At 42.2% G+C, this 12104-nt stretch overlaps 1 protein-coding gene across 1 annotated transcript in view; it reads left to right on the forward strand.

Moving 5' to 3' along the window:
* Nucleotides 1-5758: 5758 nt before the first annotated feature.
* RECK (reversion inducing cysteine rich protein with kazal motifs) overlaps nucleotides 5759-12104 on the forward strand; it is a 72005-nt gene continuing 65659 nt past the window's right edge. The window contains exon 1 of the mRNA XM_028108639.2: nucleotides 5759-5900. Coding sequence (XP_027964440.1) covers nucleotides 5801-5900 — 100 coding nt within the window. The 5' untranslated portion in view covers nucleotides 5759-5800. The remainder of the gene's footprint in view (nucleotides 5901-12104) is intronic.

A 12104-nucleotide genomic window follows, 5' to 3' on the forward strand; every position in this document is an offset into this window, starting at 1 on the left:
TGCTGGGGGGGAGGGCAGTAGGGGGATGGGGTGATGGACATTAAGGAGGGCACTTGATGTAATGAGCACTGGGTGTTCCATGCAACTGATGAATTACTAAACTCTACCCCTGAAACTAATAATACACTGTATGTTAACTGAATTGAATTTAAATTAAAAATGTTTAAAAAATAAAATAAATTACCTGAATCCTCCAATTAAAAGACAGATATTGTCAGATTAAGTTAAAAAGAAAAAAAGCAACCAACCATATGATTTCTACAAGAAACCTACTTTAAATATAAAGAAACAGATGAATTAAACATGAAATGATGGTGAAATTATACCACACAAACAGGAATCAAAAGATTTTATGGGTTTTATTTATCTAAAATATAGAAAGATGTTTTGAGCTCAGGACAAAATTATTGGTAACATTTTTTCTAAGATTTTATTTATTTAACACAGAGAGAGAGAGAGAGAGAGAAAACACAAGAAAGGGGAGCGAGCCGCAGGCAGAGGGAGATCAGTGGGGGGCCCGATGCGGGGCTCGATCCCAGGACCCCGGGATCATGACCTGAGCCGAAGCAGACGCTTAACTGACTAAACCACCCAGGTGCCCTATTGGTAACATTTTAAAAGTGCCATACTCATTCTGCGTGGAGCACTGGGTGTTATGAACAAACAACGAATCATGGAACACTACACCAAAACAAATGATGTAATATATGGTGATAAACATAACAATAAAAAATTAAAATAAAATAAAAGTGCCATACTGATCTCTAAGTGTTAACCTTTCTTTAGAATGAAAGATAATTACAACAGCACCATGGAATAGAACTATGTAAGTCCCAAGTGAACCACATGCGTAATTTTAAGTTTTCTAACAGCCACACGAAAAAGAGTTAAAAGAATAGTGGTGGATATTCATAAATTTGTCAAAACCCATAGAATGTATAACACCAAGAATCACCCCTCATGTAAACTCTAGACTTGGGGTGACAATAATGAGTCAGTGTAGGTTCATTGATTGTAACAAATGTGCCACTCAGAGCAGGATGTTGATAGCAGAAGAGCCTGTGCCTATGTTGGTGTGGGGGGGTATATGGGAAATTTCTATACTTGCTGCTCAATTTTGCTGCGAACTGAAAATGCTCAAAAAAAAAAAAAAAAGAAAGAAAGAAAGAAAAGAAGAGAACAGAAAAGAAGAAGAAGTCTGTTTAAAACAAAACAAAACAAAAAACCCAACAACAACACAAAAAACCCAAAATAGGTAAAAAGAAACAGGTGGAGGGCGCCTGGGTGGCTCAGTCGTTCCTGGGATCGGGTGGGCCCTGCTCTGCGGGAAGCCTGCTTCTCCCTCTCCCACTCCCCCTGCTTGTGTTCCCTCTCTTGCTGTGTCTCTCTCTGCCAAATAAATAATTAAAATTAAAAAAAGAGAGAGAGAGACGGGTGGAATTAATTTTAATAATATTTTACGTTCTTATTTTCATACTAAGTCTTTAAAATCTGGTGTCAGCACATTTCAATTTGGACTTGCCGTCTCTCTAGTACTCAAGAGCCACATGTGGCTAGTGGCTACCATATTAGACAGTACAACTTGAGACTTGCCTCTTCTCTCCTGGGGAGGAGATGGGAAGTAAGGTGGGAAGTAAATCCAGCCAGTGAGTTCTGTGACCCAAGTTGAAGGTTGTCCATATCTCTCATTACAGTTCTAGAGTGTTTAACATCATTCACTATCTGTCAAGCACTGTGTTAGACATTTTAAATATAATATCTTCCTTCATCTTCTTAAGAAGTCCAAGATAAACTTTATGTAAAGGAAAAAAACAGACTCAGAGAAGTTAAATGACTTTGCCCAAGGTCAGACAGTTAGTTAACACAATGAACTACTAATGTGATTAACAGCTAGTTAGTGCAATTTGGACTCCAGTGTATCTTAAGTCCATGCTCTTTACACTACATTACATTGCTGCTTTCTGTCTCGTGGGAAACCTAACTGCTTCCGGTGGTCTGATCAAAGGGAAACAAGAAATAAGCTATTAGCTTCACCAAAATACAGTAAGGTAATCCCAAAGTGGTTGTGCTGTTTCTTCAAGTGTATTGAACATGCCCGAGGCCAGTGTCAGATCACTTGACCCCAGTGGGCAATCACCAATAGAGTTTCCAAATCGTATATGCTTCATAGGGTCCCCCCACAGGAAGGTTAATGTACCAGGGAGCTGGCCAGAAAATGGTTGGCCAAGAAGGGCCTCAATGTCCCTATTTCTTGACTTCCCCCAGGATATAGTGTCTAGTCAGCCGTCCTTTGGTGTGGAAGGATCTCAAGTAGCTTCCATTTGGTGGTTCATCATCACAACTCAGATTTCAGCCATTCTTCTAACATGTCCGTCTCAAATATAAATCTTGGTAGTAGAGAAATTGTCTCTACTACCAGGTCCCCTCAACCTCACTGCTATAACTATATTGATTTACTTGTCTAGAGCAACTTTACTGCCCTCTCTCATAAGAATTATCTGGAAATAAAGTCATTTCTGATTCTATAGCTAAGAGATCTCCAAGTATTCAGGCATTCTCTTTGTGCATGAGACTCCAGGTATCACCTCTAAAGTCAACAAAGCTGCAGCCAACCACTCGTGTTATTGGGGACTTAGGATCTTCAAACCATAACTGAGAAGCCCTTTATCCTTTTCCTCCTTCTTCAGCTGTTCCTTCAGAGTCAATGATTTCTGTTGGGGCGGGTGGATAGTCTTTCCTTTAGGAATCGTTATAGGTTGAACTGTGTGTCCCTGCCTCCCCTCCAGATTTGTAAGTTGAAGTCCTAACCCCCAGTACCTCAGAATGTGACCTTATTTAGAAATAGGGATTATTGTAGATGTTATTAGTTAAGATGAGGTCATACTGGAATAGGGTGGGCCCCTAAATCAATATGACCAGTGTCCTTATAAAAAGGATAAATTTGTTCCTGAGATTAAGAATTAATCTCAGGAACAAACTGAGGGTTGCTGGAGTGGTCGGGGGTGGGAGGGATGGGGTGGCTGGGTGATGGACATTGGGGAAGATATGTGCTACAGTGAGCGCTGTGAATTGTGTAAGACTGTTGAATCACAGATCTGAAACAAATAACGCAACATATTTTAAGAAAAAAGAAAAAGAAGAAGATAGCAGGAGAGGAAGAATGAAGGGGAGTAAGTCAGAGGGGGAGATGAACCAGGAGAGATGATGGACTCTGAAAAACAAACTGAGGGTTCTAGAGGGGAGGAGGGTAGGGGGATGGGTTAACCTGGTGATGGGTATTAAAGAAGGCACATTCTGCATGGAGCACTGGGTGTTATGAACAAACAATGAATCATGGAACACTACACCAAAACAAATTATGTAATATATGGTGATTAACATAACAATAAAAAATTTTTAAAAAAGGATAAATTTGGACACAGACACACACACACAAGGAGAATTCCATGTGAAAATGAAGGCAGAGATCAAGGTGATGTGTCTACGAGCCCAGGAGTGCCAACGACTGCCAGTAACACAGCAGAAGCTAGGAGAGAGGTATGAATCAGATTCTCCCTCACAGCTCCCAAAAGGAACCAACACGGCCAACACTTTGATCTCAGACTTCTAGCTTCAAGAACTCTAAGACAATAAATTTCTGTTGCTTACGCCACCCTGTTTGTAGTACTCTGTTATGGCAGCCTAGGAATCTAGTACAGGGACCCAATGGTCTAATGACCCACCTACATGGCTTATAACAATCGGTCTACCTATTGAATTATCTTGGGAGTGGTATCTGTTACCTGTATGACCCCAATTTTCCATATGGAAACCTCCTTACAGGCCTCTCTATGACATTTTCTAAGGTGCACAGAGCTAAGGAGTCCAACAATCCTGTTTTGCCTGGGACTAAGGAAGTGTCTAAGACATGAGACTTTCAGTTTTAAAATGAGGACAGTTCCAAGCAAAGCAAGATGTGTTGGTCACCTTACAAAGAGCCCACTTCCTGTTCAGGTCCTTCCAGGGCACAGTTGAACCCAGAGCAACCATCTTAGTCCCCTCAGCTGAGTGGGTTACCACAGGAACTGGGGAATTCTGTGCAGAAGAGATACATATTGTGACAGAGGGGTGAAAGCACCTCAGAGGTCCAGAACTAAAGGTAAGAGGTTCTGAAAGAATGGTGGCAGAGGTGCAGGGAGGGTGTGGAGATGAAGCTGGAAAAGGTGATTGGGTCCAATGGCTAAGAACCTCTGGCTCCATGTTAAATAATTGTATATCACTGTATCCTGTAAGAAGACAGGTGGCCTCTCAGATTTTGAAGCAAGAGAGTTGTCATCAGAGCAGATGTTTCAGAAAGATTATCATAATTTATCTATATTTTCCCTTTGTAAACTTAAAAGAGAGAATAGAGGGCGCCTGGGTGGCTCAGATGGTTAAGCGTCTGCCTTCGGCTCAGGTCATGATCCCAGGGTCCTGGGATCGAGTCCCGCGTTGGGCTTCCTGCTCCTTGGGAACCTGCTTCTCTCTCTGCCTCTCTCTTTCATGAATAAATAAATAAATAAAATCTTTTAAAAAAGAGAGAGAGAGAATAGATACAATGGGACCTAAAACACATATAAATTGCAATATATGGACTTTGGAACTTGAAAAACTGTAAAAGGAAATTATGAGATAATAGGGGAAATGTAACACTGGATATTTAATAATATTAAGGAATTTTAAATTTGTAGCTGTGGTTTTACTTTTTTTAAAAGGGAGGGGAGAGGAGGCCCCCTGGGGACCCAGTGGTTAAGTGTCTGCCTTCTGCTCAGGTCATGATCTCAGGGTCCTGAGAGCCCTTGCTCAGCGGAGAGTCTGCTTATCCCTCTGCCCCCCCCCCCATGCTCTCTCTCTCTCTCTCAAATAAATAAAATCTTTTTTTTTTAAGGTATTAATTCAGGAACGGAGAGAAGGAGAGAGACACTTTGATAACCAGTGGGCCCTCTCAAACATTCCCCACAATAGCTGTAGGGGTAAGGGGTGGAGTGGAGACCTACCTCCAAATTACTTCTTAAACAAAATCTAAACCTGACATTCAAGGCTCTCCATATCTAGATACACAACCATTCCAACACCCGCCTTTTCCTAATAGGAATAAGTACTTTTAAAAAAAATTTTATTTTATTATGTTATGTTAGTCCCCATAACAGTACATCAAAGACACATACAGGCTACATGTGCCAAAGAGCTTTGGTGGTGAAATTGTCCCTTGGTCCTGTTAGGAGACCGTGTCTTCGGCAGTGCCCCTCAGATTTTAGGGGAGGTCAAGTTGACCCGAGTGCTTTCTTTGCGTGTGAGGCAGCGTGTGGGCAGAAAGGATATTAAGAGGCTCATTGAGAGCAAAGAGAAGTGAAAGGAAGAGGTCCCTTTGGTTCAGCCTCGGACTATGCCCTAGTTCTCAGGCGAATTTTAGAGTGTGATCTTGGCAGGTCAGTCTCCTCTCTGAGCCTCAGTGAACCCAGCTGCAAAGCTCAGGAGGTGGTAAAGGTGTTGAAAGGGCCTTTCCAGCTCTGACACCTTCTGACCCCGCACTTGGGGAACCCTGTCTGCGGGACTCCTCAGGAGAAGCCCACGCACAGCTGGGTCTTAACAAAGAGCGGGGGTCTCGGGAATGTTCCCGCCCCCAGCAGGTTTTGGAAACTCCCAGAGGCCGAGGGGCGGGGCTTGAGAGCGCCGCAGCCAATCAATAAAGGTCCAGGCCGCCGGGGCGGGGCTTCCGCGAGCAGCGGCGGCTGCCAGGCTGGGTCCGAGCATCCCGCGGCTCCGGACCCCCGGCCCGGACATGGCGGCCGTCCCGGCCTCCCCGCGAGGCGCGCTGCTGCTTCTTCTGGCCGTGGCGGGGGTCGCGGAGGTGGCAGGGGGCCTGGCCCCTGGCAGTGCGGGTGAGTAACTGCTAGAGCAGCGGTTCGGGGCGGTCCAGGGCGGCCGCCTCAGCGCTCCAAGATGGCGCGAGGTAGGGGGCGGGGGTGCGCGCGACCCCCAGACCTGGCCCAAGTCCGGTGACCCAGGGTCCGGACGTCCCGGCAGGCGGGAGGGTGCTCCGAGACGGCACGAGCGAGGAGCCCTCTCCACCCTCGCTCTCTCCGCACCGAACGTCTGCTGCACTGGGGACGGTGACCCGGGTTCGAGGCCTTGCCCTGTCACCCACAGGACAGGGGCCCCCGTCTCGGCCCTCACCCCCACAGCGGACTCGGGTCTCTGCCAGAAGTGGTGAAATGCCTTTGCCCAGGACGGTCGCGAGGGTTGGATGGGATTTCCGAGGTGCAGCAGCCTTACCGCCGCCCTGGCCAGTTATTGTAACTTGACCTACGGTTCAGAAAGGCAGACCTCAGGCGGCGAGCATTGATGGGCCCCACAGCCTACCAGGTTCAAGTCTGAAGAGAATGGGCCCGAGCCTGCCAAGTCCAATTCTGCTGCCATCCGCGGTGGGTGCACGGTTTGTCCAAGGTAGCGCTGGGCTCTGGCGGGAGATAAATTAAAAATCAATAAACTCTGCTTTCTGGGGGCTCTTGGGCTTAAGGAGAGTTGTGTTCCTGCTCTTAAGGAATTAAACCAAGAATGGGTAAGAAATTGTTCAGTGCTTCCCACTTTCTGGGCTTTAGGAGTTGATGCCAACTCTTGTCCCCCGGAGAGCTCTGTAGGAGGTGGGGTACAGCAGGACACGGGCCGCTGGGATTCAAGGTAGAAGTGTCCAGAGGAGATGGAAGACTGGGTGCACAGAGGGAGAGAGATGACATCCATCTAGGGTGGGAGGAAAATTGAATGATCCCCCGATTGCACAAACATTAGAAGATGGTTGGGGGCACCTGGGTGGCTCAGATGGTTACGCGTCTGCCTTCGGCTCGGGTCGTGATCCCAGGGTCCTGGGATCGAGTTCCGCATCCGGCTCCCTGCTCCTTGGGAGCCTGCTTCTCCCTCTGCCTCTCTCTCTCTCTGTCTCTCATGAATAAATAAATAAAATCTTTAAAAAAAAAAAGATGGTTGGGATTTATACAAGCAAAGCGGAGAAGTGCATTGCCTACAGGGAGAGACACCTAGAACAAGCAAAATCAATCCCAACAAGATTTTAAGATAACTTAAAATGTTAAAGGTTTTGTTTGTTTTTTAAGACAAAGTATTTATTTTTTAAGATTTTATTTATTTATTTGAGAGAGAGAATGAGGTAGAGCATGAGAGAGGGTAGGGTCTGAGGGAGAAGCAGACTCCCTGCTGAGCAGGGAGCTCTATGCGGGACTCGATCCCAGGACTCCAGGATCATAACATAAGACAGTTGCTTAACCAACTGAGCCACCCAGGCGTCCCGAGACAATAAAGTATTTAAAGAAGGGAGAGAATTGTGTCAGGTACCTGGGATTAGATAGTTAATTGTAACTGGGTTCTAAATTTGGCTGTCAATTAGACAACAAAGGAGAGAGAGAATATGCTGTGTATACTTGGCTAAATCAGCTGACCTTTCTGGGCCCCATTTTTCTCATTAAGTTGATCTAAAGCACTTCCAAAGTTATGGTCCATGGAATACTAGTCCATTCTCATCCCACAACCACTTGATTCTGTGGAGTAATTAAGAATATTTGAACAAGTTACTTATCCTTAGTCTTTTTGTGCGTTAATATCCACATTTATTATATATAGTACCTTATGGATTTTATTGTGAGAATTAATTGAAGTAATACATGTATAGAATTTAGAATAGTGTATAGTAAGCACTGAAACGTTAACTATTAAATAAGCTTGGGAAACACTGCACATTGTATCTTTATAAATTCTCAAAACATGTTAGACTCACAATAAAGGGTACAAGGATTCTTTTTACGGTAATGAAAATGTTCTTAAGTAGTTGTGATGGTTGCACAACTCTGTGAATATTTTATTTTAAAAACAACTAAACTATACACTTTAAAAGGGTGCATTTAATGGTATGTGATTGTTAATGTATAAACCGAGGCATATTAAACATTTTAAGAGTTTACTTGAGCAAAAATTGATTTGAATCAAGTAGCATCAAACAGGAAGTGACAGGAGCTAGTGGAAAGATTTTGATAGAGAAGAGGTAGAAGCAAAGCAAGGAAATTACTTGATTGGCTGTAGCTTAAGTGGATGCCTTATTGGGAAAGCCTAGATGGCTGTTTGTGATTGGTTGTCCTTAGGTTTCAATTTCTTAACCTTGAGGCATTATAGGCTTAGGTTTTGGTTTGCTTAAGTAGGCTATCAGGGCATTAAAACCACCTCAGTCTAATGGCCTCCTTGCTTAATTTAACTTAGCTTAATTAATGATTTATATTTCAATAAAATTATTATAGAAAGAAAGAAGCTTGTTTGCTTATGAACTCTTTTTGTTCATGATACCTAAAGGACACTAGAAAATGCTGGGCCTAGATAATTTCTAAAGGCCCTTCCAGCTCTAAAAATCCATGACAACATATAGTTTGTGTTGTTTGATAAAAAGAAAAATTCCAAGTTTGATCTAAAAGTGAGATTTGTCCCTTGTTCTAAGTTCTAGGAAGCATTTATTGCCTGGTCCTTACATAAAGGACATTGAGTAATACAATGGACAAAAGCTTCCATTGTGATTTTGTAGAAAGTGTGGAAAAAGTTCTTCAATCCTAAATAAAAATTGAGAACAGAATATTAAATTTTATTTCAGTGAAGGTCTGGCTTTTATTGCTAATCAGACAGTCTTCTTTTTCCTCTCCAAGTCTGGGTATTCCTATATATCCTCTGGTATAAGGCTTTACTTAGAAGTCTTATCTGTTCTTAGAGATTTTTATTGCTATTACTGGGGGAGGTGAGGGAATGATATTACTAGCTCAGAGATTATTATCTCTTGTGAAGTTTGGGCACACCTTCTACATTGGTGTAATGCCACTCTTCCTATCCCAGTGTACTTTCCAGTCCTAGCACCGCCTCCCCACCCCCCACCCCCGCCATTTCTGATGTTCACTTTGAAGGATGGGATGGGACCCTATGCTGTGGTCTCAGGATCTGTGTGTCATGGTGTCTGATAGTAGCTCTGTTTCTATTTAAGATGTTTTGTAATGTTACAAAAAAGGAAAGATGAAACATTAAGGGCTAAATTTCAATAAGTTGACATTTAAGGAATTATGTAATAGCCTAGAATCCTGAAAAAGAATGTAATGAATTTTAAGTTAGAAAAAGCAAACGTCTGTCGGGAGGAAAGTAATAAAAAGCAGATTCTCTTCCCAAAGACGTATCTTGGCCCACATTGTGGAAAGAGCTAGGATTGGTGATAGAGCAGATATGACAGTTTATTCTGGTATGCTGCTCAGAGTTCCTGTGTCATATCCACAGATTTAAGCAATCTCAATAACCATACTTTTCACTGTGTGCCTCTTCTAGAAGAAAATGGGACGATGTCAAGGAGGTGGTTTTTATACAATTTAAATGTGGTTTTTAAAGAGCAAAACATCCCACAGAGGTTTGTTTATTCAAAAAAAAGTATTGAGTGCTTGCTAGATGTCAGGCACTGTTCTAAGTACAGGATTGCTTCTCTCAAGGAGCTTACATTCTACCAGAGGAAAGATAGACAATAAACAGATAAATAAAATGATTTTTGATAGTGATAAGTATGCTGTGAAGGAAACCAGCTGATAACAGAATTGTGGGTGGGGAGGGGGGGTTCTTTACATAGTGATGACAAGAGAGGCCTCTTTGGGAAGATAAAGTTCAGAAACAAAATCTGAAGACTGCAGGTCTAAGACGGGAATAGGGACCAGAAAGTGCAGAGGCCCAAAGGCAAGAAGGAACCAGTATGGTTGTAACATAGTGAGCAGGAGAGTGGGCTAGGGCTAACAGTACTGAGTCTTGCAAAAAGCCACATGAGGATTATGAATTTTATTCCTTGTGCAGAAAGAAACCAATAGACTATTATGTAAGAGATGTAAGCTTTGATTTATATTTTAGATCACTCTGGCTGCTGAATGAAAAAAAGTGATTGTAGTGGAGTAGGAGTAACAGCAGGTCGACTGGAAGAAGCCCTCTGCAGTAGGCGAAGCAGGAGATAGAGTGGTGGTGGAGATAAAAGAGGAGAGATTCAGGATACCACTGATGGATCAGATGTGGGAAGTGAGGGAAGGAGAAATTAAAGATTACTTGTAGATTTTTACCTTGGGCAGTTTAGTAAAAAATGCCATTTACTGAAGTCTGGAAGATGGGGAGGAGCACAGATTGGAGGAAGGTTGGCAAGGTGAGCCAAGAAGAGCATCAAAAGTTCCATTTTTGTGTATGTTTAAGATGGGTATTAGTGATAACTGCTCTAGGTCCATTTCATACCTGTCAGTAATCCATTCAGCAAATATTTGTTAAGCTGTTAATAGTGCCAGATACTGTGATAGGTGCAAGGTATAAAGGGGTAAGCAAAAACAGACATGGTCTGTGCTTTCATGGGGTTTTTTATTTAGTAGGAAATTCAGACATTAAGTATCATATATATATCTTCATTGCTAACATTATGTGGTTGTATTAGTACATATCCATTTATATTCTAAATATGAAGAATATATCTGAGGAAAAATGTGATTTAGTTCAGTATATGGCACATAATAGATGGATGCTGTAAAGCACGCAAATAACATGAAAAAGATGTCAAGAAAAGTGAGTATAAAGAGAAACTATCTGATCATGGAATATACCACTGGGTGCCAGACATTTATACTTTTAGATTCCTTGTTTTATAGATGGGGGGCCTACAGTGTAGAATAGACAAAGCAAAAATACTGGCTGTTAGCCTCTTTGGGGAGGACCTTACAAGAGTCATTTGCTTTAGTTGTTTCAGAATGATGAATGTCTAGGTTATGGCTCTTTTGACCCCCTAAGGGAACAGAAACCAAGGTAGCTCAGGATTAGGGGGCTAGCATGTAACATCTAACAGGGAAGCACATAGAAATCCAAAGGTAGGAAATTCAGCAAAGCAGACTCAGGGACTGCTGTGGGAACCAGAAAGCTGCCAGGAGCCAAAATTACTGTTAGAGATAGTCTGTCTCTACCTTCCATAACTTCTCTGTGCATCTCTTGCATTTCCCACTCTCCACCAATCAGCTTCCTCTTTTTACTCATCATTTCTGGGCTACCATGAAACTTCAGCTTCCCTAGCCACAGCTCTTCTTGACCTTATGTTTCCAGGGTCCACCACCACCTGGCTGCACACTTCTGTGCCTGAATATATGATTGGGTCCAATTTATCTTTTGACTTAGGCCAAAACCTCATATGTTGCTAAATTATGGGTTGGTCACCAAATGAAATGTGGTACTGAAGTGTCCCAGTGGGAGAAATACAACTTTTTGTACTTTTTTTCTGATAAAAATCATTGTATAATTAGGAAATTATTACTTATTAACCAATGAATATCATTTTTTGAGCTGAGCAGTATGTTAAATGGATACAAGAAGTTTACAGTCAAACTGGGAATACCCTAAGTACACACATGAAGTGATTAGAGAAGATTTAATTGTTAAAGTTGCCAGTTCTGACTAGAATATCAGGGCCTTCAATAACCAAAAAATTAATAGGGCTTAGAGTTATTGGAGAAGAAATTCTTACTAAGAGTTGAGGTGGGATTTAAGCCTTAAAAGATATCCTGGATTTAGGTCAGCAGGGAAAGGGCACTAAACATTTCTGTCAGAAGGCTGTGTTCAAGGTAACTGTAGACTTTCCTTGTTAAAAAATAATAGAAGGTCAGGGAAGGTAAAGTTACAAGACTTGGAAACCCCCTTTATTAGAAGAGTGACATTATGAAGGGTCTATCTGGCAGTCATTTTGGTAATAGAATCAAATGAATATAATTGGCTGTTTTGGCACTGTAGTATAAGGCAAGCAATGGAGAAGGATATCTGTAATTTGCCAATGATTCAGAAAAAAAAAATACATCTGTCTAGATAGGTAAATAAAGCAATATGATGAAATGTTAGCAAATGTTGAACCCAGGTAGTGGGTATATGGGTAGTCACTTTACTGTTTTGTGGCTCTTCCTTAGCTGATGATATATTTTGTAATACAAACACAAACACCATGTATTTTTTTTTAAGATTTTATTTATTTATTTGACAGCGAGAGAGGGAACACAAGCAGG

This window comes from Eumetopias jubatus, unplaced genomic scaffold (genome assembly GCF_037043125.1).
Source record: "Eumetopias jubatus isolate StellerSeaLion01/CBP00866 unplaced genomic scaffold, mEumJub1_p1.0 scaffold_15, whole genome shotgun sequence".
Lineage (NCBI taxonomy): Eukaryota > Metazoa > Chordata > Mammalia > Carnivora > Otariidae > Eumetopias > Eumetopias jubatus.